Source organism: Podarcis gaigeae (assembly GCF_964106915.1).
Source record: "Podarcis gaigeae genome assembly, chromosome: 3".
Lineage (NCBI taxonomy): Eukaryota > Metazoa > Chordata > Lepidosauria > Squamata > Lacertidae > Podarcis > Podarcis gaigeae.
Window position 1 is genome coordinate 106407939 of NC_139680.1, and position 27457 is coordinate 106435395.

General features: G+C 39.6%; 1 protein-coding gene across 2 annotated transcripts in view; it reads left to right on the top strand.

Annotated features, from left to right (window-relative positions):
* ABHD12 (abhydrolase domain containing 12, lysophospholipase) overlaps positions 1 to 27300 on the top strand; it is a 30631-nt gene extending 3331 nt beyond the window's left edge. For both annotated transcript variants that reach the window (XM_083733654.1, XM_083733655.1), the window contains exons 2-13: positions 10476 to 10600; positions 11514 to 11619; positions 13620 to 13739; positions 14141 to 14171; positions 14582 to 14627; positions 16564 to 16693; positions 17429 to 17466; positions 18375 to 18454; positions 19940 to 20022; positions 20501 to 20579; positions 23326 to 23453; positions 24670 to 27300. In XM_083733654.1, the coding sequence (XP_083589780.1) occupies positions 10476 to 10600; positions 11514 to 11619; positions 13620 to 13739; positions 14141 to 14171; positions 14582 to 14627; positions 16564 to 16693; positions 17429 to 17466; positions 18375 to 18454; positions 19940 to 20022; positions 20501 to 20579; positions 23326 to 23453; positions 24670 to 24709 (1006 nt within the window). In that variant the 3' untranslated portion in view covers positions 24710 to 27300. The remainder of the gene's footprint in view (positions 1 to 10475; positions 10601 to 11513; positions 11620 to 13619; positions 13740 to 14140; positions 14172 to 14581; positions 14628 to 16563; positions 16694 to 17428; positions 17467 to 18374; positions 18455 to 19939; positions 20023 to 20500; positions 20580 to 23325; positions 23454 to 24669) is intronic.
* The last annotated feature ends 157 nt before the right edge of the window (positions 27301 to 27457 follow it).

The window sequence follows — 27457 nt, forward strand, 5'->3', positions numbered from 1 at the left end:
TTTTTCTGGGCTCCACCAGTGGCAGGTGCAAAATATGTGGTGATGCACAGAAGGGCCTAATCTGTTGGTACCCTGATTGTGGAGTGTCTTTCCAGTAAAATAATTCCTGGTGCCAACACATTTAGCATTTTTCTACCTACTAAAGAGTCTCATGTTTGCATTTGTAGGTCATTAGAGTGTGTGTTGGATGGACAGGTTAAGCTTTAATTTTGTATTTTTAGCATTTCTTGTGGTTGTGTTGATTTGTAGTTTTTATTATTTTAATTTGTAGTTTTTATTATTTTAAATTGGTCTTGTGAATGTTCTTACCCTTTCATCATTTTTGATGAAGCATGGGTTAAAAGTGCCTTTAATAACTGACAATTTCAGGGCTGTTTCAGGACAATTCTCTCAGGCTTCTTTTACGTTTATCAAGTTGTCCTAAGGTTTCTTTGCTTCTGGTATGAATGTAATTCATTATGCTGTTGTAAATTTTCTGTTTCAATTCCTCTTTGAGTTCAGGCATTGTTAACAATGAGTACTTAAAGCAGAAACACCATAAATATTTCATTTATTTAAAATATTTATAATATTACCTTTGCTAAATAAAAACAAGATTTAAATATTCCCCCAAAGTTATTCCTTTCTGGATTTTTAATTTTGAGACCAGTTTATTTCAACTTGATTTTGAAATTGTTTGGTGAACCTTTCCTGCTTCTATAAATTGGTGCACAGGCTTATGTGTAATCCTGAAAAGTGAATATAGTTTTGCCTCACTTAGTCCATGGAAGACATCTTGGAGCTTTCCCTGTGCAATAAGATAGTATTCTTTAAAATGAGTGGAGGTTCAACCATTTTTAAAATCTAGATATATATAAATTGCTTTATCAGAGTCAATCCATTAGTCCACCAATGTCTACTCTTAAAAGCAGTGTCAGAATTCTCTTTCAGAGATGCTTTCTGTGGAACTTTAACAGGAAATGGAATCTGGGCTTTAAAATGTTTGTGAAGCATGTGCTTCACATGCTTCGGTAAATCATTAAAGTCTTGAGAGAGTTTTCTACTGGAGATGTAAATTGTTTTGGTTATTTTACATTCCCTTTGTACCATTGAGCTTTCTATACCTTATTTGCCAATCAACCTTGTTAAACTATCTTACTTTTGAGTCTCATTATCTCAGTCTGACACTGATCAGAGTTTGGCATCAGTATAAATAATGGGGTGGTTTGGATGTAATGCTAAACCATAGTTTAGTGTTACGAGAAAAAGCCACAAAGAGCCTTAGACTTGTTTGCTCTTTCCTCTTCCTCTGGTGTATCTATGAGGATGACATCCTACAACCTCTGTGTTATTTGAACCCGAATAAACTGGTTCAAAAAGCTAGCGCCAAACTGTAATTTATGAAGCTTGCATATTTTAACCTGCCATAGTTAAAATTAGCCACCATTCAGGGTTTGGGCAACACACTGAACTGCTGGCTAATCTAAAAAGGAAGCAGAAGCTTCTGATCTTGAAACCATACTGGAGGAGGAGAAGAGAGTACTGTCCCAAGACTCATTGAAGCTTGTTCTCTGAACGCAAAACCATTATTTAGCTTTGTGTAGACACAGCCATTAAGTAGCTTGAATTGTCTCTGTACTTAGCCTTCTATAGCTTACTTGTGTGTACTTTTTCATTGTCTGACAGTGAAGTACAGAGGGCATTAAAAAAAATACATATGTGATCTTTTTCATGCAATCTATAGTGGAAAACTTTCTTAAGAAGTCCAGTACTCATATCATAGCTGAACCTGCTTCTGGAAAAACAAATGTATAAACAAATGCATGCGTAGTGTTAGGATTACTGAATGAATGACTTTGAAATCAACCACAGTAATGATCTGGCACAGTATTTGAAACTTGATTTTTACAAGATATAAAAGTCCTTCAATATGCTGCTGCTGTTTGCCCTCAAGCCTTTCCACCTCCTCTTCGTAGCCTACTTGTTAACTGCATATTTTTCTAAGAAACTTGGGCTTTCCTGTGCTTCTGTGAGGACTATTTCTCTGTGTCCCCCCTCCCCTTGCTGTAATGTAGGAGAGGAGGAAAATATGTTTGGTACTGAGGACCATATCTGGAATAATATACTATGTAGGGCACAGCTTTGTATGCATTACTTGTAGCTAACTTCTGCAGTTTACAAAAATCTTATCAACTTGATGATGACAAACTACAATTGGCAGAGGTGTTGCTTCTTACAATATTTTATTTAGATATTTTCCTCATATGAGAAACTTGAGCCAGCCTTTTGAAAAATCAGCAGGCTCTTAAATCATTAGCTACAAAAACCATGGACTTTTAATTGTTTCAGTTGCCTTCATATCCTTTAGTATGTTTTTCTGTCACATTTTTAATTTCCCAGTCATGAAGACTGGATTCTTACTATGAAATCAGTAAATTACATTCTACAAGGTCCTTTGTATCATGTAGATGCATCAGTTATGTATGTAGCTTGTTTTTGGTCATGTCTTTTGTTTACTTTGTCCTTCAAAAATATACTGTTAACGTGTTCATGTAGCTGGCAATACAGCTTGATCAGCTTTATAGTTCAGAGTGAAATAAAGGAAGCAAATTTGATATGCTTGAGATGAGGTTACAGTAAGCCCTATTTATTTTATTACTTTAGGGGGTCAAAATAAAACTTGTTTCTATGATATAGATGGAGTTTTTTCCCCCCAACTGACACTGTGAGGGTGTGTATATATCTGTTTTTCAATACTTCTTTGTTTCTATGTATTGGCAGGCTTTGTTAATAGCGTTTTGTATTCTGAGTGTTCCTTTTTTTACTACGTTTCTTGACCACACATGAACATGTTGTGTACTGTGTCTGGAAGTGGGTTTTTTCCCTCCAAAATCTCTGTGTTACTTATAGGACATTATCATCATCATCATCCTAAAAAAAATCAAGCTTTTAAATGATATTGTTGCAGTTAAGATACTGATTGCCAAGGGAACTTCATGAGCATTCCTAGCTAGGCAAATGAGAGGGCCATTGCGCTCCTATCCTCTGCAATCCAATCTCCATCTCCTACTTTCTAAAATGGTTCAGTCTGTCTTAGTCATAAATTCTTTCAAATCCTCCTTTGAAATTTACCTTTATCTGCAAAGCCTTTTCATAACCCTTATTTCTCCCCCCCCCCAATGAAACCCAAGTATGTCTAACTTCATCTACATCTATTTATGTTTTACTACCCTGGCCTCTCATTCTCCTCTGTTTTTCCCTTGGGAGTTCCTTGAGAGGCCCTACTTTTTGCTTATGTTGTTCTGTAAATTGTTGTCTGTAGCAATAACACTAATATTTTTGTTTACATGCAGTTAAGAAATGCCCAAACGTTACTTTGTTTTATTATTTCTACATGGTTTACATGCAATTAAGAAAATATAGATGCTAAGTCTTCATTTTGCACTGTTTTGACTTGTGGGCACACAAAGACGAGACAACAAAGTCCTTTGGCTGCTGAAGATGAGCCAAAAGGAAAAATAAATCTTAAACTATTCCCTACAGTCTCTGTTTCTCCATCCCCAAAGTGTCATAGTTGCTACCACCATTGGGAGTAATTATTCAGTGTTTGTGCAAAGGGCTTTAAATAGCTAAAGCAATAGTTGTTTGGAACAGAGACAATAGGTGTCTTGCAGGGCAGCATGCTTTGCATGCAGGAGTTTGCAGGTTCAATCCCTAGTATCAAGGCTGATGGAAACACTTATCTGAGACCCCAGAGAGCCACTTCCAGTTAGGCAGATGATACTGAGCTAATCATCAGTAACAGATGCACAAAAAGCACAGGGGCCCAATTCCTCCTTCACTTATGATCTTTTAGCAGCAAAAGTGGGCCAACTACATTCCCCAAAGGGATCTTTGGGGTCGGAAATTGGATTTTAAGGGTGCATACCCTGTTTGGGCCAGAAAGTGGTAATGGGGGAGTCAGCTGTTCTTCATCAAAGCCCACTTTGGCATCTCAGATGCATTTTGGTAATGTGTAAAGGTAAAGAGACCCCTGACCATTAGATCCAGCCACGGATGACTCTGGGGTTGCGGTGCTCATCTTGCTTTATTGGCCCAGGGAGCTGGCGTACAGCTTCCAGGTCATGTGGCCAGCATGACTAAGCCGTTTCTGGTGAACCAGAACAGCGCACGAAAACACCATTTACCTTCCCGCAGGAGTGGTACCTATTTATCTACTTGCACTTTGACATGCTTTCGAACTGCTAGATTGGCAGGAGCTGGGACCGAGCAACAGGAGCTCACCCCATGGGTCCCCCCCCATTGCTTGGAGCCAATTCTTAGGTTCCTCTGGGGCCAAAGCTTAGGCAGAGAACTGTTAAAATGGCTGGCACCCTTTCTCTTTTAGGTCATACTGACTAATATAGGTGTTTGTGGACTAGTATGTGTTACAGGCTGGTTTGCCCTAAAGGTGTCCTTTAGGTCTTACGTTCTCTGTGGTTTTGGCAGATTGGCATGCCTGACTGCTGATCTATAAGAGATGGCTTATCTGTCTGGCACAAGACCAAGGTTTAGGTCTGAGTCACAAGACAAAAGGTTGATTATTAGCCATGAAATAAGATTCAAATTGTAATTGGGAGTGGGTGTTAAATACTAGAAGGTAATGATAGTTGATGAAGCTGTAGGATGAGTCAGTCAAAGTCTAGGACTCAGTAACCTGGAAACTGGGGTCAGAGGGAGGTGTACAACAGACAGTCTGGTTCATCTCGGGCTAGAGTCCAATGACAAATAGAAATTAATATGAATACACAACCAGGTCCTTTTATATAATTGCCTATGGCGCTCTGGTTCTTGTCTCACCTCTTTATTACTTCATGGAGCCAGTAGAAGATTGTGAGAGATCAGGGTGATGGTGATGGCTGGCTTAGGTTAGGCAGTTCTCATCTCAGTAGTGAGAAATCTTTTTGCCACCATTTGGGTTGTGCCCTCAGAAAAGAAACAAATAATAATTGAATAGAAATAGTGTATGTTTGTGTGTGTAGTTGTGATGCTGCAGAGCATGTGCTTAACACGCTATTTAAAATTCTGCCTGATCTGAATATATACATATAAAGTTGATTTATACTGACTTCCATTCCGTAACACTATGTATTTATTCTCTCTGGCAGCAGTTCTCGCAATATGGAAACACTTAACAGGAAAAGCAAGTGAGAGTCTGTATACAAAGGAGTTTGCTCTGCACTGCTGAGCTATGACTTTAAGCATAGTTTAAGGGTAAAATGCTGTGTTGTAAACTAATAGTGAGTACGAACTCCTGGTTTATTCAGAATCTGTATACTGTATTTACTTTGTTATTAACAATGCCTAATAGATTTGACATTCAGTAGTCTCTTAGGACGAGTAATTCACCTGTGTTTGTGTGCAAGAGAGAATCTACATTATATGAATTAATTGCTCTAAAATGTACAGCAGGTGTGGTGGGGGACCAATGTATTTCCTCAGTTATGGACTACATGAGAGTCAATAAACTGAAACTCAATTCAGCTAAGACTGAGACACTGTTAGTGGGTGGTTTCCGAGACTGGGTGGATGGGAGGTAGACTCATGGTACCATAGATCTGTAGAGTTGGAATGGTCCCTGAGGGTCATCTAGTTCAACCCCCCTACCATGCAGGAATCTCAACTAAAGCATCCATGACAGATGGCCATCCAGCTTCTGCTTAAAAACCTCCAAGGAAGGATAGACTACAACTTCCTGAGGGAGCCCGTTTCATTGTTAAACAGCTCTTACGGTCAGAAAGTTCTTCCTGATGTTTAGTTAGTATCTCCTTTCTTGTAAACTTGAAGCCATTGGTTTGGGTCCTACCCTCCAGTTCCCTGTTCTTGATGGGGTTACAGTCGTTCTGAAAGAGCAGATACATAGCTTAGAGGTGCTCCTGGAGCCATCCCTGTTGCTTGAGGCTCAGGTGCTCTCTGTGCCTTGGTGTTCCTTTCATCAGTTTTAGCTGGTGGTCCAGCTACATCCCTATCTGGATAGGGATAGCCTGACTTCTGTTTATGCTCTGTAACCTTTAGGTTGGATTACTGCAATAACTTACATAAGGTGATGCCTTCGAACACGATTTGCAAAGTGCAGTTGGTGCAGAATTTGGTGGGCAGGTTACTCACCAGGGCAAGATGGTCAGAGCACATAACACCAATCCTAGCCTGACTACATTGGCTACCAATTAGTTTCTGGGCCCAATTTAATGTGCTGATTTTGACCTATAAAGCCTCATGTGGTTCAGGACCCCAATACCTCAAAGACTGCCTTTCCCCATATGAACTGACCCAGGCCTTGCAGTCATCATCTGAGGTCCTTCTTTGTGTGCCCCTTTGAGAGGTTTGGAGGGTGGCAACACAAGAAAATGCCTTTTCTGTGGTGGTTCCTCTCTTGTGCAATGCTTTCTCAAAGGAGGCTTACCTGGCACCATCATGGCATAGCTTTAGGCATCAGGAAAAAGCATTTATTTTTATCCAGTGCCTTGGCTCTTAATTATCTGTAGCATCCTTGTGTGGGTGGGATGTTTTAATACTGTCTTTTAAAAATAGGATTATCTTTTAGATTTTTCTTTGCATTTTTTTATGCTGGTGTTAATGTATGTGTGTGTTACGTATTGTAAGTTACTTTGAGTTACCTTAGTAAAAAAGTGACCAAAAAATATAGCTTATAGAGACTAAAGGTAACGGAGTCATAAGATGTAATTGCAGAATAACCCCAAATCCTGCTAAGTCAGTATTTTTTACAACCGGCAGGCTGCAACAATAAGGGAAGTATAGCATGTACATTATAGATTGCAGCTTGTAAACGAAAACCTATTTCTAGCTGGTTTTGTACTAAAGCAGAAATGTCTGCAAATACTTAATAGAAGCATGAGCCCTTATCTGCAAACTGCTTGAGCAACAAAGCTGCGCTGGTAGTCATATGACTGTGACTGGTTTCGCTTCCTGTTTTTCCCCATTCTCCTCCTTTGTGAATTATTCCAATTGTTACATAGAATGCAATTGTTTAAAAAAAAAACAAGCTAACTTTTCAGTAAGTGAATTTGTCTCATGACTGTGCTCTTAATAATTTAGCTTGGGCAAATCTAAAATAAGCCAGTTTTAAAAACTTTTTCCAACTGTTGCACAGGGGAAAATTGATTAAGATCTGATGCCCTCTTCTGTTTAAAAAGAAGTTCTATGAAAGAGACTTCAGTCATACTCCCTGTTCATGCCAGTAGTAGTAATAATAATAATTAATAATAATAAAAACCCAGCAACATCATAGTGGTGGTTCTGGTTATTGATGAACAATGATACTGAATCTGTCCTGGATCCATTTTTAAACAGGTACTGCCCTGATAATTTGGTAAATATGTTGCATTAATGGTTACTGCTTGCAATAGTTAGATGAGGCAGCCCAGAAAAAGGTTTCTGTGGGTGAAGGGAAGAAGCAGCTGCCAGAGCATTTGCTTACTCATGAGTAGTCCAACCTGCAATTAAAGTAAATGGACTGCAGCTGGGGAAGGTGTGGGTTTTATAAAGGAATTTTGGAAGGGGGTGTTATGGTAAAATCTGGGTGCGAAGCTGCTCTGCCACCCAGCTCGTCAGACTAAGTCCGCAGGTCCCTGCGGAGGAAAATGAGCTCAGCCGGAGATAGGAGCAAGCTGCAGAAGATCCAAGTTTATTGCGCAACAGGTTCAAGGCGAGATTGAACAGCGAGAAAGGGGTGACATGAACTTTTGAAACTTCCCTCCATGTCCCAGAATACAGTGCAAAATACATCACAGTTACATCATGAATACATTAAGGAGAGGTTGGGTTACACCGGATTAACATATGGAGGAGGGAGGGGGGAATATGCAGAGCTGGAGATATGCGCAGATAAGCACATCCTGAGTACCGGTGATGAGAAGACATATAGGATAAACTTGCCATACAACCCAAGTATCAAGAATCTAGGTTTTCATCTGGTGCTATGACACCAGGGATCAGATAGGCAACTTCATATACAAACCACAATGAGTGGAACGTACTAAACCACCCAAGTCATGCAGGTAGGAGTTGGACTTAGTAAAATGCTAGTTCTTTAAATGCTTGGTTCCACAAGAATCTCTAGAGTTAATGAGCTGTGTGGTATCTGCTAGGGATCAGTTCACCATTTAACAAGAGTTTTTGTCAGGTTTGCCCATCCTTGCAGGTGAGCAAAACTGGTCAGTCCTGTCATTTATTATAGGCCTGATGGTTCTTGAGCTCCTCCACATGCTTGCCATAGGTTAGAAGTAGAATCAGAATGTGTGGTGCATGTAAGGCACTCATGGGCAACCTCGGCTCTGGGGGCCACCGTTAACCCGCCAAGCCTCTCTGTCTCATTCTTGGGACTTGGCCCTCACCAGCCCTGCTTTGCCACCCTCCTTGAACGGCTGGAATATGTCCTTGAACTAGGACAATGCTTGTGATTGCCTGGATGGACAATAGAAAAGGGTGTGTGCAGAAATGAGCTTACTGTACAAAGATAAATTTACATTGGTTGCTCTGGCCGCACCTAGCATTGGCATGTCATCTCCTGACAATTGCCTGGAAGAGAATGCAGCTCTCGGCTGAAAAAAGATTCCCCACCTGTGATATAAGGGGGACAAGCATACCTGTATTAGAGGATATCAAATGGGTTTAAGACTGCTTTTTAGCAACAAACCTGCGCTTCAGTTCTGGTGATGCTTTTCTGTGTATTTTCTACCTGCCTGAACATTCCCCTTTCTGATATTTTACAAAATACTAAAATACTTGTGTTACTGTTACATGTTCTCCGGCAGAAAAACATGGCACAGATGTTGCAGGTCTGCAGCAGCTTCCTCACCCTCCATGTCTCTTAGTCCTAGGCACACTGGGACACAGTACTCTGGGCCTCTCCCTTAAACACCTCTGGCTACGAGGTCTGTTTGCAAGCTCACAGAACAGAAGCTTCAATGAACTAAGTTAGACTGCAGCCGCCATATAGAAAGAAGCCCCCCCCCCCCCACTTGCTGGTTAAAGTCTTGGGATGACTCTGAAGATCCATGACTTCTTAGATCCATCTGTGTTTTGGCAGTCAACTCCTCTATGGGAAAATGTGGACTAAACCTCTTGTCCATGGCTTTCTTTTCCTGAAGCTAAAGAACTATGCAACTAGTTTGGGATGCATAAGAGGGCCTTGGGCATATATTTCTCATGTAGCCACCATCCTGCAAAAAAATTTGCCCTTGAAGCTGCGAGGAGTTTCCAGAAATGTTTGTGATGTTGCATGATGTCTTACCCTTCAAAGGAGAAAAGTTTTAAAAATAATTCCAGTAGGCATACTCTTGTACATTCGCCTGTGTATTGTATTTATTGGTGCCTGTTGACATTTCTATTTACAGATAGGTAGCCGTGTTGGTCTGCCATAGTCAAAACAAAAAAAATTCCTCCCAGTAGCACCTTAAAGACCAACTAAGTCAGTTCTTGGTATGAGCTTTCGTGTGCATGCACACGAAAGCTCATACCAAGAACTGACTTAGTTGGTCTTTAAGGTGCTACTGGAAGGATTTTTTTTTTTTTTTTTACATTTCTATTGTTATCCTCCTTAGCTTATGCTAGTTTATTCCTATCTGTATTAGTAGTGGTGATAATAAAAACCACACGCAGCTTCAAATTCACTTGTTAAGAAATACCAAATTAACTTTCTTTAGCGTGCCCAAACCTGGATATTCCAGTTTATGAATTAAGTTCAAATTCTAAATACACCAGGAAACTAGCAACTTAGATTGTGTGAGGAAATTCCCATATATCCTTAGGTCTTTGTTCCAGACTTCTATCTCTTTTTGTAATTGTAATAACAGGGTGTTTTTGCTTTTCTAGTTCTGTGCGTAAAACTGGATGCTGCTGAAATAATGCTAAGAATAGTTCAAAGTAAGACAGAACAGTTTCCCAAATGTAATTAGACTGACACTTATGAGTAAGCTCCATTTGTAGACAGTTGGCAAGCAGCTCAGATATATCTGTTTCCCCCCAATGCATCTTTGTGTGTAACAGTACCAGGGCAAATCATGACACTGACAGATCAGGAAATCTCTCTTGCTTCCCCCCTACATTTTAAAGAGACGCCTCACTTCATCTCTTATTACTCTTGCCTTCTGCATCCTCCTGTCAGCGTAATTTTTAAGCTTCCTGGTCAAGAACTCTCTGTGCAACTCTTTTCAAGGGGCCACGTAAAGTGATGGCAGTGTATAAATAATAGAAGTATTCTCAACGCTGGAACTGTCTATGCTGTGCTTAGAAAAATGGGAAGCTATTAATGTTAACAATACATGTTTTAAAACAGATGACTGTAGCTATGTATTTGAGCATGGAAGTAGCCTGAACTTTCAGTGGCAACTCTACAGTTCTATGATAGTACCCACTATATTCCTGGCAGAGTAGATCTTGCTTCACAAGTGTCTTGAATGTAGTGTGAAATTATATTTTCCCCTCCTCTTTTTCAGGAGACATGGAATGTGGTTTCGATTGCGGAAGGTAGTAATCTGGTTGTTGGGAGTGTACATAGCCATTCCATTTCTAGTAAAACTTTGTCCCGCTATTCAGGCAAAGCTTGTCTTCCTAAATTTTGGTAAGAATCCTGCTTTTCTCTCTCTCCCACCCTCTCTCTGTGTGTCTTAAAACCATGTGGACATTTTAATATACAAGTTCCTAGTTTTTTATACAAAAGACACCATCTAGGCTCTAGCATTTCCAACTTGTGTGCATGATAATTCTCCTATCATATGCATATGAGAATAAAAAATTAGGATCTGCAATCATTTTGCATAGCCACATGCAACTTTCTCTCGATTGCTGTTCCCAGCAGTAAAATCCAGTGTCAGATTTTATACAATGATAGAAAGAAAGAAAGAGAAAGAAAGAAAAGAATACCAAGATCTATGTTTGTTAGCATCTGCCTGTATTTCATTACTTGCTCATGAAGTGCTGATAGAGGAAAAGCTTGATGCTGCCTGGAAATTTTGTTTGTTTGTTAGCATCTGCAGTGAATGTTCTAGTACCAGTTAGTGAAAAAGCAATTGTTCCCTGCCTGCTCTCTTTAGTGACATCTTCCATGTTGTGCTTGGGATGATCATATTCTAAAATCTGTGCCTGCCTGATAGTAGAAAGTTCACTGTCAATTTTCTCAAATGTTTTGTATACAGTATGGTAAAACTGTCACTTAGTGGCACTGTCTTTCAAACTGTCCTCCATTCTGCCCTTCAAATTTAGGTCTCCAGGATTTTTGAAATAATATTTTTAAATTATCTGTTCTGATTCTTGGAGATAGGGCAGCCACTTTGGTATCTGTTTTGACAATAAACCATTACAGTTAATAAATACACTTCTTTCATGAAATTTGAAAATGTCATTGCCAATGCATTGTAATTTTAGTGCAATAACCATTATGAGGTTCTGTATTAAAATTATTTTTTGGTGAAGGGTGTTTGGTCTCAAGCAGTAGGTAAACGGAATGTAAAACTGATATTTATTTTCTTTCTCAGTGAGAGTACCCTACTTCATTGACTTGAAAAAGCCTCAGGACCAAGGTCTGAACCACACCTGTAACTACTACCTACAACCAGAAGAAGATGTGACAATTGGAGTCTGGTAAGGAAAGCTTTGCCACTCCCATTATCCACTGGAGTCTGTTTTAGCCTATGTAAAGAGGCTGTGCTTTTGATCCCTTTGTTGAGAGAGCTTTCAGTAATACCATGCAAACTCCTGCAATTGTTGCTTTTTCTGTGTGTGTGGGAGTGTTTAATTTGCTGCTGGGAATGCAGTGTTTTCTTTTGAAAGATACACTGTTCTCTGGGCTGCAGCTAAACTAAATTGAGCAATTAGACCAAAATGCAATGAAGACTGGTGATACAAAGCTGAAAGTTTAGTTCTGTAATGTTGAAGGTCATGCTTTAGAGAAGACCTAAGAAAGTGAAAAGGGACGCAGGTGGCGCTGTGGGTTAAAGCCTCAGCGCCTAGGACTTGCCGATTGAAAGGTCGGCGGTTCGAATCCCTGCGGCGGGGTGCGCTCCCGCTGCTCGGTCCCAGCGCCTGCCAACCTAGCAGTTCGAAAGCACCCCCGGGTGCAAGTAGATAAATAGGGACCGCTTACCAGCGGGAAGGTAAACGGCGTTTCCGTGTGCGGCTCTGGCTCGCCAGAGCAGCGATGTCACGCTGGCCACGTGACCCGGAAGTGTCTCCGGACAGCGCTGGCCCCTGGCCTCTTGAGTGAGATGGGCGCACAACCCCAGAGTCTGTCAAGACTGGCCCGTACGGGCAGGGGTACCTTTACCTTTTAAGAAAGTGAAACAACATGATGGGGGATTGCTCCAAGGCACAAATTAAAAAGGTGAAAAGGTGATTGCCTTGGAGCAGCTTGCCTCTGTTAATTTTTTTTTTTTTTGGTAATAGTACCTGTGTTGGCTCCTAGACCTAGAGCAACTTAGTTCATTGATTTTGTGCTGGTCCATAATAAAAAACAAACGAAAAATTACAAAACTAGATGGCAAGAAACGTTTGTCAACCAAAATATTGTTAATCAAATCTCAGTGGTGATTTATCTTTTAACTGAAATGAAGTATTGTCCTCGTTCATGGAGAAAAACATAAACCTCAAGTAACTTTTGGTGTCATTGGTTTTTTTCCCTGAGGTGCATGATTAATATGAGTGGGTGCATTTGATTTATGGTAAATCACCATGTTGTAAGATCTCGTGCAGCAATCAGTTTTAAATTCTCTGCCAGAGTTTTTTCTGGCTGTGTCTGGTTTCTTCATTTTCCTTCTGTGAGAACTGCCATAACTGCTCACTGAGTGATACAACTATAGACTTCAGATACTAATGTGCCCCACATTATAGTGAAATGCTATTAACTGCCAACACTAAAACTTTTGTGATTTGGATCAGCCCAAAACTACTTTGTTTTGCTGCTGGTGTGCTGCCAAAGCTTCCAGTAGCTCTTGAGGGGAGGGTTGTTACTGTGTATGTGTGTATGAATTGTAAGGTGTTTGTCTGAAAAGTTAGTCACCTGTTTTTAAATATTCAAGGGACTAATTAATAAATGATCAATAATATTTCTATAGTTGAAACTGGTAGGATGGTTGTTCCTTATATAGGAAGTCAAAATTCAGTAGTAGAGCACATGCCTCCCACATGCATAATCTTGGATCCATCCCCAGCATCTCCAGTTTAAATTGGATCTCAGGTTGGTGCAGTTGGGAAGGACAAATACTGGGCTAGATGGACCAGTGAGCTGACCATGTATGTTCATATATGGTCACTTGACCATGGAAGGCTTGTCCTAGAAGAACAGGCACATTCTTCCTGACCTCTCATAGAAACTGAGGGCAGGAAAACACATTACAAAGAAACTGGGGTTGCTGCAGCCCAATGTCTAGTTCATTCCCCCACCTTGTATTCCCCCACCTTGTATAATGTCTAGTTCAACTTGACCTGTATGTAGATGTTTTGGCTTGGTCAACATGTCACGTAAAACCACAGTTAAAGTTTAAGCTGTGTTTTAACTCTGGGCAGCCTAGGACCTCAGTACATACTGCCCAGACTTGCGCCCTGGGAGGGTCACAGTTTCCCCCTGATTTCCCATTTCCTTCCAGGCATACGGTTCCCACAGCTGTATGGAAAGATGCTCAAGGCAAGGACCAACTGTGGTATGAGGATGCTTTGGGTTCCAGCCACCCTGTGATCCTTTACTTACATGGAAATGCAGGGACTAGGTAAGAGAGAGATAAATGAAGGGGTGAGAAGGAGGATAACTTGTTGTTTCTTTTGGTTTAGATTGGGTGAGGGCCAGCCATGTCACTGGGCAGGGCAAGGCAAGCTCACCTTTGACCTGCAGTTCCTTACAGCACAATCTTATACATTTCTACTGAGATGTTTTGTTTAATTCAGTGGGGCTTATTCTCAGTTAACTGGGTATAGGATTGCAGTTTTTGCATGCGTTTAACTATTCCATTCAGCTTCAATGTGCTCATTTGACTGAATCATTCTCAACTAGCTAGTCTTTAAAAGAAAAAAGTCCTCCTAGTTGTATTGAAAGATCAGGGAAATAATGTACCAGAACCATATGTCTTGGGGCTTTAAAACTAATGTGTGATTTTCCAAATTCTTTTAATAGAGGAGGGGATCACCGTGTGGAACTTTACAAGGTGAGAAAAGCAGTAATATTAGTCAAATGACCTGAATACTACTATATGCAATTTTGTTAATAGCTTAGCTATCTAAGCTTGCTTCAGAGGAGTTTCTCTTTATCTTCTATAGTTTTTGTGAGGAACAGCCATAAAGTCCTAGCGCTATAATAGTAACCAACTCCTAGCTATGCATCTTTAGACACTACCTCAGGCTGCTTATGTGCTTTACAGAATCTCAAGTGGTAAAACCTGTTCTGGAATGGTTTTGTTTGCGCGTGTTCTCTACCCTTGTAAAAAAAAATATTTTTTTGCATGGAAATATGTAGTACTGGGGAGAAGAATTATGTTGACAGGAAAGTATGTATCAATTTATTGTCCTTTTAAAATACTTCATGATCTTAATTGTGACTGTTTGCCTTCTGTTACAGGTTTTGAGTTCTCTTGGTTACCATGTGGTCACGTTTGATTATCGAGGTGAGATTCTTACTCTTTTGTCCTGAGCTGGCATCTTTACTCATGCTAACAAATTGTAACTACTATCCTATTGACTGATGAATAAAAGTCTATTTTATAAACTCTTTGAAAATCCAGATGACATGTTATTATTTTTCTAGGGGCTGTATCCTTGCTTACTTCGCTCACCAAATGATTCCTGCAGTCTGCTCTGTATGTTTGGGCTTCCCTTGCACTTGATCAAGCAGCTGCCGCTAGTGCAGAATGCTGAAGCATACTTGCTTGTAAGCAAATAACATCTGTGCTCAGAGATCTGCACTGGTTGCCGATTTGCAACTGGGCCACGTCCAGGGTGTTACTATTAGCATTTAAAGCCCATAAGAACTTGGGACCAGTTTACATGCGAGATTGGCCTGCCTCATATATGCCGACTTGATAATTTTGATCTGTAGAGCTGGCACTGTTACAGGTGCTGCAGAACAGCCTTTTTGCATTTGTAAGAGACTGATATCTTGGTGGGACAGTGCCTGCACTTTGGAAACTGCCACACACCACTTCCCCTGCTTTTTCTTCTGCAGTGTTGTGCTGAGACATGGTTTGGTGTAGCATGTTATGTGAACCATGGCTCATATTTTAGCTCTCTCCAGACAAACAGTGAGCTGTAAACCATGGCACAGACTTTGATTATAGCTTGTCATTTGTTGGAAGACAGCGGAACCACAAGCCCAGGTTCAGATGACATGCAACGCCAAACCATGACTTAGTTCATCACAGCCACAGAATGACTGAGGAGGAAAGCAGCCATGACTGGGAAGCCTGTACCTTTGCCCCAAGCCATATTTTGGCTTAATCTTAGAGTGAGGTTCACCTCTTAAGATAGGCTTTCGATTTATTTTCACCCTGCCTTTTTAAACAATAGAACCGCAACTAGAACTTTAAAAATGCAAAAGAAGTCCTAAAACACTACTTGTACAGAACCTGTGGCACTCAGTCGCTTTAAAGATAAAACCTCATCACTTCCTAAAACAACCAATAATCATAGTTTCCTAAAGACCTGCTTGATTAGATTAGACTCTTGCTGAGAACGATGTTCCACAGAGATGATCCCGTGACTCTGAAAGGCCCTGTGTCCTAATGGCTTTTATTGAGGGAACATGGAATGAGGTTTTGTTAGAGAACATAATGTGACAGCTGTTGCAGATAGAAGAGAAGCTGTATAGAGCTCACTGCTCTGCCCTGCAGCCATTCAGTGCTGGGTGTGACTGAACTCTTTCTCAGCAGGCAGGTGTTCTTCTGTTTCCTCTCCCTTCCCTAGCCGATAGACTTGGATAAGAAGGGCAAAGTTTAAAAATACTACCTTTTTCAAACTAGTTCCATGCGCATTTAAGCAGTGTTAGGTGGAAACCTCTGGAAAGCAATGACAAGTCTGATAGAGTAAGAAAGTAGAATGGACTGTACTTCTTCAGAATATTGGGGGGGAGGGGCTCATATTTTTGAACATTTGCGTTGTTAAAACTCACTGCAAAGCAGGACAACAGCCAAAAGGCTGGGTCAGAGTCTTCCTTTCTGATGATCTAGTGTTCTGTTTGAAGAGAGTTCATCTATTCACAAATGGCATTTCCCACATCCAGTCTGAATTGGTACCATTCATTTTACAGTATTATTCAACCCCCACAGTTGAACTCTTGGAGGGTTTGCCTCGGAATATTTCAGGCTATAATAGAACCAGACTGAGTAAAAAGATTCTAGGACTTTAGTTTTGGTATTCTGCCAGTTCAATTTTTCTTCAGTGGGTATCTCAGCTAGGTCCAGGGTGTTAAAAGACAATTAAGAACTGACATTTTAAGTTGCAGTGCTCTGGGTTTATTTGGCCTTAATTCAGACATGAAACCAGAACACTTTATTTTGATTGGCTTGAAACATGATTCCTGGAATAAAGTAGCTTTTCTCTTTGTAGGCTGGGGAGACTCAATAGGCACTCCCTCAGAGAGTGGAATGACCTATGATGCTCTTCATGTTTTTGACTGGATAAAAGCAAGAAGTGGAGACAATCCAGTGTATATATGGGGACACTCCTTGGGCACTGGGTAAGGCCAGATTGCACAAAGCAATCGTTTAATATATGAGGCTGTGTTATTACAACACATTGCATTTGAGACAACAATTCGATGCTAAATACAGTAATTGTAGTCTGAAGTACTTTCTGTTGGATTAGCAGTGAATTAAAATTAATTGTTGTGGTTTGATTTTTGTGTTTACTCTTTGAACAAATAGTGAATCATAGTATGGATTATATTGTGTAGATAATGGAATTCAAGAGAATATGAATTGAAAATAAGATAGAAGGAACCTACGATATAAGGAACCTATTGGAGCAGCATCTCCAGTGAAATTATAATGGAGATGTGTCAACCTAAACTCTCTTCTTTATTTGTTCCTTTTATTGGGGCATGTCTACAGTGCCAATTTATTCCCATTTCAAATCTGCATTATTATGACTGCCAGCCAGCCAGTGAACTCTGCAAACTGGATACCCATAGTGTCTCACAGTGAAAAAATCTTGATGATATCACAGAACTAAAGATGCACCTCTTAGTTGTGGTGTATAGTCTTGCTCTGGGTTTTGTGTTTTTTCCTGTAAGCATTCCAAAAGGCTGAGCAGCACTTGGTAGTGAGATTACAATCTTATGCATAGATGGGTGTAAACCCAGCTGGACAAAGTAGGACTTACTTTTCAGTAAACAGGGGTGTGATTGGGTTGTAAGGAAGATGATACAATTTTCTGTAATTGGTATCTTTAATTGTAGATTTTATTTTTGTAGAGTTGCAACCAATCTTGTAAGGCGTCTTTGTGAGCGAGGTAAGAGAGCTATATTTTGGTGATGTTATCAAAAACCATTTCATATCATCCCAACTTCCTGCTGTCTTTCAAAATAGATTAAAAGGGTTACTGTGATTGTGTTTAGCAGTAATGATTTTTTGAGCTTTAAAAACCTTTATGGGAGTTTTAAAATAGATGCAGGCGAACTTTTATTATCATTTTTAAAGGCTATAGGATTTATATGGTCCTGGTGCATCTGCCTGTCACTTTTCAGCAAAAGTAGGACTGAGAGCTTAAGCCATATATACATCTACATGTTTAATGTTTAATTTTTAGTTTAATTTTATGTTTAATTTTAGTCTGTGGCATTCCGTGTTGCAGAGATTCTAGTTGTCATCAAAGCTTAGGGCACATATTAGTAGAAATGCTCTGTTTCACAACTTTCTGTTAGTCTCAAAGCCTTTGATTTCAATTGAGTCTGCTGACCTTTTAAAAAGGTGCCCTTTCATGCAGAGGGGTGAGGAAATTGAGAATATTGTCTCGTTTCTGATCAGGTGAACATGTTCTTGAATTGCAGCTCATGTTTCATTCAGGCTCTGGATTCATATTCTGCTGTATCATTCAAACACCCTTTCATTTAAGTGCATTATACCAAACATTTGCTTTGCAGCTTCCATATCTTGCAGTGGGCATAGCACAGAGATTTATTTATTACATTTACATTCCACCTTTCCTCCAAAGAGCTCAAGTTGGTGTAAAAAGGTCTCCCCCTCTCCATTTTATTCTAACAACCACCCTGTGAGACTAGTGACTAGCCTAAAGTCACATAGTAAGCATCAGAATTTGAACCCTAGTCTCCCACACCCTAGCCTAGCAATACTAATCACCAGTCACCCTCATTAGTGTCTTAAATGGACAGCACTGAAGTTCTGTTATTTGTTTTTCAGAAACTCCCCCTGATGCCTTGATATTAGAGTCACCTTTTACAAACATACGTGAAGAAGCAAAAAGCCATCCTTTTTCAGTGGCAAGTACAGATTTATATGCTGGATTTCTCATCTTTTCATGTGTGATCTGGCATCTGGTAAAAATGCATATGTATTTGTTCACTTGAGAATTCTAATCGTACCTGAAGTCTGTTGGCTCATGAGCTAGCTAGCCCTTGAAAATCGAGTATTGTCTTTTCCATGTTCTGAAAATGTTTTTTCTTCTGCAAGAGCTTTGCCAATCCACAGAGGTACAAAAAAATTCCATGTCAGAAGCACACTCTGCAAATGCATTCCTAATACATTCCTAATAGTACAGTAAAATTGAAGCTTTGACTCCGATGTTATTAAGAGATAGTGTAGAAATTAAAGGTAATATGCATCAGCACTCAGAAGATGGGGTATTGCACTTCTCGGTTTTTCATACTGTCTCGCAAAGCTGGGATAATCTATCAAGGAGCTCTAAATGCATCTTGCATGCCTGCCACTGGGTCTTATAAACCATCATTGTTTTGAGGTTACTCTGAAATGTAAACGGGTGTAAGCTACCCCCTCCAGGTATATATATCTTCTAAAGAAGGCCTTGCTGAGCCTATGAAGAGCCATACATCCTGGGAACGCCTGGTGCCATTTGCACTAATATCCCTGTGAGGAGTAATTGTTGGTGCTTCACTTGTGGGCTGGGGAAAGAGTAAGCCGCTTGCTGAAGTCTTCCTTTCTAATATGTGAGTGTTTTCCACTAACGAGGGAGGAGTGAAAAAGAGAGTCCTCCTAGCATAGTGTGTCAAATATTAGAACTAGATTGAAAAGCTAGGATTGGAGAAGAAACCTTCATCCTCCCCAATTACTCTGACCCATTTTTTTTTAAAAAAAATATTGGCTGTTTAGCTTGATGCAGCTCTTCTGTCCTCATCAAAATACTCCTCAACAGGAAATGATCACCAGGGAATGAGGTGGCATCAGTCCTTCTCTTGAAAGGAAGAATTGAAGTCCGCTTTCCTATTTGCTTCCCACTTCTTCATTGAAGCAACTCCTGAATTAGCATCCAATGGGGAACTGATATTCCCTTTTTTCTATTATACGAATGAGCTGTTCAAGCGCAAAGAGCAGGGTGTAAATATGTCTTCTCAATAAATTTGGCCCCACCTTCTCCTCCCCGATAAGAAGTGAGCTAATGTGTGCAAGCTGTTGATATTATGACCAACTTTTCAGTCTAAACCATTCACAGAAATATTAAGTAATAGAACAGCTTGCACCTTTTAAAAAAGTAATTTAATTGAAGATTTTAAAACCATCACCTTCTGGTGGTTGCAGGACAACATTTAATTTTTAAAAAATGCTTCCACAGTCTGCATTGTTCTACCTGTTCCTACCTGTTCCCACCTGTACCTGCATTGTGACTACCTGTGTGACTATAGTCAATTTAGGGTTTGGTATTTTTTTAATTGTTCAGAAATAGCCAAAATCTTCTAAAGAAACTTCAATACTCTTATCACTCACATACTTGTGAACTTTATTTTTTTCAGATTTATAGATATTTCCCAGGATTTGATTGGTTCTTCCTTGATCCCATCACATCGAGTGGAATTAAGTTTGCAAATGATGAGAAGTAAGTAAATCTCTTGAATGTTCTTTGTCGTTCTGACTGAGGCTTTTCCTGATAGGTTTCTAAATCCTGAGAATCAGAAGCTGCTGTCTCATCCCTGAAGGCTTAGTCCACTTCAACCAGCTTCTCTAGGTCACCTACCTTGGTTTCAAGAGATCAAATTGTGCAACTTAGTGCCAGGAGCTAATTTCACCAAGTACACCCATAACTTCTGCCTAGTAGGCATGTGACAATCTCAAGCTCACTGGATAGCTTCTACAGTCCAGCTGTTTTGCTGCCTTCATTACAGAAATTTTTGATTATAGAACTTGTTGACTTAGAAAGCTAGGATCTATAAGGCCTACTTCATTTTTAACCAGAAATATTTTTTTTTAAATTTTAAATAAAACTTCTTGTTCTGCGTTACACAGACTTAAGCTGTAGATATTCTGAGTTGGTGGACTTCTAAAAATTCATATTAATGTTGTGGGTTTTTTTACAGCGTGAAGCATATTTCTTGCTCTCTGCTAATTCTTCATGCTGAAGATGATCCTGTAGTACCATTTCATCTTGGAAAAAAGGTGTGTTTCCTTACCTTAAGCTCCCCCCCCCCCATCTCTGCTCATAAATATCCTGAATGAATTAGAACTGGGAGAGCAACCTCAAAGTGCCGAGTGGCTAGAGGAGAAACTACAAATGACATGTTCGAGATGGCTTGGTTTCAGTTTATCTATTTTATTAACTCCCAAACAGAAGGACTCAAATTGCCTGTTTCTCCCAACTTCAGTGAAGTTTGTTGGCCTGATAATGAAACAAGTGTTTCTATCAGTACATGTTTATATGACCAAAAATATACTTTCTGTTGTCCATATGGTTTGTAACAGATTCTCTGTTTTGTTTCTAGAAAACAATAAAAACTCTTACAAAAAACCTGGAGAGCTCTTCGGTGTACAGTAGAGAGGGCCATGTTTAATTCCAGTTTCCATGGACCAAACTAACACTAAACCCTGTGACTGGTTTAGATAAAAACAGCTTTGGATGGAAGCTATTTTCATAGTGCCTAACATTTTCCTTGCCTGCTGCTTTTACACTGCAGCTCCCTTTCGGCAAGCTACTGGCAAAACTGCTTTTCCCTTCAAGGAGTAGCAGCCTTTATGGTTGGAATGTGGAATTCAGCCCTGGGCCTGGGCCTGGGCTAACCAGAACAGAACTGTGGGCAGAATCTGGCTTTGTATGAACCTCCTTTTTATTTCCTTTCCTGTGCTTTCCTTTGCCACAATCCAGAACAGTCCATCATTTAGCTGCCCTGTAATATTGGCAAAAGATTATAATATTGGCAAAAGATTATAAAGGTAATTTCTGGATTATTTCAAATAAACATAGAAGTTAATAGGGATTTGTTATTTTCGGGAATACTGGGAAATAACAAAGTAAAGAGTAATAAGCAAGAGTTGTACAAGATTATGATTCTACCTGGAATGGCAGTTATTGCTTTGGGATGGAAAGAAAAGGCCAAATGGAATATGGAAAAATGGAATGATTATGTTTTTGAATATGTACAATCAGAAATATTCACACAGATAGTGGCAGAGGATAGGTGGGAAAATAAATGCCAAAGAATCACAAATAAATGGGCATTTTACAGGAATTGGATAGAAAGAGGGGAAGCCAACCCTAACATACAAGCTCGAATGAACAGACTGTGTACATGGATAAATATATGAAGAAGGAAGGCCTGACCGGGGGCAGGGAGGGCTGGAGTAAACCGGATGGTATTTTGAATTGATTTTGTTATGTAAGCCTTTTTTTCAGAAACCATATATATTAATGTTATGTAGTTAGGCATTGTAGTATGAATGAATTTTGTTCTGTATTCTTTGTTTTATAGAATATATATAATAATTTTATGTTACTAAGCAAATTTAATAAAACAGAAAAAAAGAAAGAAAAAACAAACAAGCAAAAATTAGCAAATTTTGTTTCTCTGTATGGTGCTCACAGGGCTCCGCACAGATGGCTCCTAAAGTTGCTGGGAATAGTTGGCTCCTAAGAGGCGGCAGCGAAAGGGAGGTGCCAAAAATAATGCTGCATATGCATGACTGCAACTTTTGTACTCTGCACAAATTAATCTTGAGTAATTTCTGCTGCCCAGTTTGTGCTTCAGTCTTGAGGGGGTGGGAGCTATCCCATGTCTAGGGTGAGAAGCTCTTAAGCCAGCTCTCTGAGGGCTCAGACTTCATGGAAATCGCCTCTTTATCTGACAGACAAGGACATTATCCCTTCAGGAACAGTGTGAGGCAAAACAAAAATAGGATGAGTTCGGAACTACGTTTTGCTGGTACAAATTGCTGCAGCTGGACTCTTGATGGGGACAAACTATCACCAGGACTAACTCTGGTACTTAAAAGCTGCCCAGACAAGGTTCCAAGGTTCTTCTATTAATTTTATCAGCTTTGGTGCAGGACAACTTAAGGACTGCCGGATCCCATATCCCATGTCCCAATCACAGAGGCTTTGTGAAAGTCTCTGTTGGTAGTCCCCCATGGCTCAGATGCCATGTCTTTAATGTAATGCGACCAAGCCTCAATAAAAGTTCCTTGTTCCAGCAGCATTCAGTTTTATGATAAAGCAGTTTTAAAGTTTGTTTTTATGTATACTGTTCACACATACAAATGATTAAGTGGTACATAAGCGTTTGACATAAATACCTATCCTTCAAGTGGACTTTCACTTGAGAATCAGTTTGACTCTCCACAGCATGTGTCAGAAAAAGATCAGGCTCCACAGTCAAATCTTTGTTTAGAAAAGATAACATGGGTTTCCTCCCTTGGAAAACACCTGTTCAAGAGGCCCATGTTGCATATATTTGTGTACACAAGTCATGAACAACTGAACTTTGTGCATGTTCATTGTTATACAACATTGGAAGAGTTTCCATTGCTGCTTAAAACTCAAAGCTCTTTTAAAAAAAAATTCTGAGCAACATATGTGCAACTTCACATATCACAGATCCACATATCACAAACCTGTGGGTTCTGATCTCTCCTTCAATCCATTAAAGTGACATTTGAAAAGTACTTTGAGACTTTGTCCCTTCAGCGTTCTTGTAACTACCCAGTTTCAAGTAGAACAGAATGGTCAAAGAGTGATATAACCAGCTGACATGAAGTAAGTATGACTGTTTCTTGGGCACAGAAATTGCCGTGCAGTAACTGGTGCTTAATTAGCTACATCAAATATAGTTACAGAAATAGACGTTGTCACTGCTCTGTATTGAGGGGCTATCCATTTCATTAACTTGCATTTGTTTTGAAATGTCTTTTACAGCTATACAACATTGCTGCCCCATCTCGGAGCTTCCGTGATTACAAAGTACAGTTCGTTCCATTTCACACAGACCTAGGCTACAGGCATAAATACATCTACAAGAGCCCAGAACTACCTCGAATATTGCGGTAATTAAAAGGGTCACTCATAATCTCTGTTCTGCTGTTTGCACAGGCAGATGCAGTTGAGCTGTACAACATAAAGGGCGTGTGCGTGCGTGCGTGCGTGCGTGTGCTTATTCTGGAATAATTTCCTTTGTTTTCCACTTTACCCCAGAGGTTTATTGTAGGACCCAAGCACAAAATCACATCATTGCTAGTAACTGCTGATTAAATTGGCAACATTTTCCAAATGACTTGGGTGAGACTGAGGGCCAAATGAGATATGATTGGTGCAGTTATGCATGTTTGCATGTCTTCTCTTTTTACAATGCATTTAAAGCAAGGAAGGATGGCAGGTTTGGGTTTTGCATAAAAATGGGTGTGTGGGTGAGAGTGGTCAATCCTCCTTCCCCCCCCCCTCCTGCCCTTTTGTCTTGCCTCCTTTTGATCTGTCACTTCACTTGGGGCGCTTCTTTCTCACCCTGGTTCACATCCAGTTCCTGGCAGGTATAGGAGAGGGGAAAGGAAGGAAGTTTGGTAGTAGAGCACATGCTTTGTATGAAAAGGTCCATTGTTGCAGTTAATTGATGAATAGCCAGCTGCATGTACATCAGAGTGACTTACAAACATATCATAAAAACAATCCTTAGTATCTTAGAAGTAGGGCTGGGAAAGAGCCAAGTCTGAAACTCAGGGTGCTCCGTTCCTAAGGCAGGGCAGGTTTCACTCCCTGTGCATCCTTTTGACATTATATTCATACATCTTCTCTCATCACCCCTGTCAAAAGCAACACACCCTTGCTTTAAATGTATAAGGGGGGTTGACATGTGAATAAGCAAAAAAAGGCTGCACCCCAGAACCTCAAGGGCTTTTTTGTGTTAAGATTTTTATTAAAAGTTTTTTGTAAAACAGTTAAGACATAGAAAACTAATGTAAATAAAAACAAAAACAGCTAGAAACATAATTTGAAGTTTGACAGCTTGGTAATATTATGTGTAGGTTTGTGTCCCTTCATCTGTTTTGCTTGTTTTTTAAATATCATGATCCCATCTTTGAAAGACAGCGATTGCTCTGCAATGTAGGGCATTTAAGAGTATCTAAGTGGGAAAACTTAAGTTGACCGGAGTTCTGAAATCTACTGGCCTCAGAAGGGCAGGTGGGAAGAGAATGGATGAAATTGAAGTACCAAAACAACTGACACTGCTGATACATATATGTGTGTGTGTGCATTTTCCCCTCTTAGGGAATTCCTGGGAAAATTGGGACATGAGCATCGTCACTGAGGACTAACTGCATGGTTGACTTAAGTTGTCATCTACAAGAAAAGGTCTGCCATTCTTTTAAACCCAGACACTGAATAAGTCACAGATTCCTGCTTCAGTCTTAATGCATACACTTGGAAACCCAGCCTCTGGGGCGATAGAGATACGAAGAAAAGAATGTAGCTGGCTTGTCTCTCTCCCTCTCCCCACAAGCCCCTTCTAAAGAACAAGAGAACCAAACAAATCAAAACAACTAAGTTCAAGCACAAGAAGGACTTGGCAAAAACCTTTCAGAAGTTATGAACATTCCTACAAGTGTCTGTTCGGCCGCAACAGCTTTTTAGAACACAAAAAACCCTTGCACTCGGAAACGCAAATGAACTGCAATTGTCTTTAAAAATGTTAACTGCTATAATATTTCAGTGCTGCATCTAGTTTACCTGAGTTGCAGGTTGCTCTTTTAATAGAATTTAGTTCAGTGAGGAGTTTCCCTAACCTTGTCAACTGCAGAGTTGCTGAATATGGTTGTTTGGTTCTGAAATTCATTTGAGAACTTTCAAGAGATCAGGATGCTTTCAAGAAAACATTTCAGAATGCAATGAAGGATGTTTCTCCTTTAAAATGAGGCAACTATTTAATAGTGACTAAGCTTCTCTTTCTCTGTTGCCTTGCTTTGAAGTTTCTTAGTTGTCTCCCACATATAGATAATATATAAAAATCTTTATTATACCTCATATACAGACACATCCTCTTTAAGATTCTTTCTTCCTCTGACTTTGAGATTCTTTCTTGTCTCCAAACCATTTTATTTAGATGTACAGGTTCAATGGGTGATGTGAGATGTATTGAATACAAATTGCACCCTCAAAAGTTCTTTGAAAGACTCCTTCAGTAAATCGAAGGTGTCTTTATACTTTGTCAAGAATGGGTGGAGATATTTTTTTTTTCTGCTGTGATGAAGATGTCTTCCAGTCTCCTCTAGAGACATATAAGCACTTTGGGGATGACAAAATTGGTATCATTTTTCATAATCATGATCCTTCATACCCCTACAGCCCTTTCATTTCCTTAAAAAATAATAATACTCAGGTACATTAAAGCTGGTCAAAAGTTTTCTGTGAGAGAAATTACCACAAAATACTTCTGGTAAATTACGTTGGTTTTCACTGGCAATAAAACATTTGCTCTGACTTTCCTTAACAGCAAAATATTAGCAATTATATTTGAAAGTCCTAATTTTTTTCAGACCAAGCAAAGGCATTGAAAGTGAAAACAAAATTCTTTTTTGCATAAAATATTTAGTTTGGTATATATATATTAATTAAAAGCTAGCGGTGTATGAAAACTTCCTGACCAGCCTTGAATGTTTCCTTCAGTTGGCAAATGCCAGGAACAAATACTTATTTTTCTTTTTTGTTGTTGTAGCAAAACAGTCCTGGCCTGAATCGAAATTTTAGCAGGCAGCACGATAGTAAATTAATAGTAACAAATGCTGAATCTAAAATTCATATTCCTTTCCCTTATTGGCCTTGGCCTTATATACCTCATGATGATTCGGTCTCATTATGGCTGCTGGAGTCCATTTTTGATGCGTAAAAAATTGACACATTTAGCCATTATGTTGTTGAATTTACAGATTTTTTTTTAAAAAAATGCATTAATCCATCCATATTGAGAAGACAGTAAAGACCACTTTAGTAACCTTTTGGAGGTGTTTAAAGGAGATGCAACATAGTGCAATACCTTAAGAGTTCTGATGACTTGCAGTTCACCATGGCTCTTAACTGAAAACTGCCATTCCTTCCCCATCTCACTCGTGTCAGGGCTTCTGCTTAAACCAGACGTGAGTTCAGCATGCTCTTCTTCAGGATTCTCAGTCCACCATTCATGCAGGCATGGCATGGCAGACAATTTGAGACATTGTGAGTAGGAATCAGAGGGCCAGGGGCAGTTTAGCTGTTGGGTCCTAACAGACTGATTTACAGTAGCTCCTGGTTTTGTGTCATTGGCCCTGAACTGTTTCATTCCACAAACATTACAAGCATTTGGCATAGTAGTCTTAGATATTAGTGTTCAGAAGTGAATTATTCAGCCTGAAGTGTATTAGAGAGCAGTGTTTGCTAATATTGTCTGTATATGGAATACTCTGGTTTTGCATGCATCAAAGAGTTGTATTTTAGAGATTATCATACTTCCAAAGCAGACAGTAGCTTGTTCTTTGCTGTAGTGAGATCTACCAAGATTTTGATTCACCATAACCTCTGAGCAAATTGTGCCACATATACGATCCCATCTCTTCCCTCCTACATTTCATGTGCTTTGGTTTACTACACTAACAAGGACAGAAACACTTAACTTTGCCTTTCTTGTCGAAGCAAACAGAATGTTCCATGTAACGCCGCTGCTGCTATCGCCCACCTTAGTGTTGGTAAAAGTACAAACCAATGTGGAAATGTCACCTCCTCCCATGCAACAAAAATTAGATTCCAGCGCATGTATCAGTGCTGTTTATCCCGAGACATATGTTCCAATTATTAGGCCAGTGATACACATTGAAATGGAAATGTTTATCTAAAAAGTGTGTAGTTTTAATAAAACAAATTACTTAAGAATTTTTGTAGTAGTAGCCTTTTAAAAAAATAAAAAATAAAAATTATGGGCTTCTGGATCTGCCCAGGAAAGTACTATCAAAAAGACACGTAGAATTTAAAATGGTGGCACATTGGATGGGTTCTAAATAATTGTGCATGGAATTTTGCTTATATAACT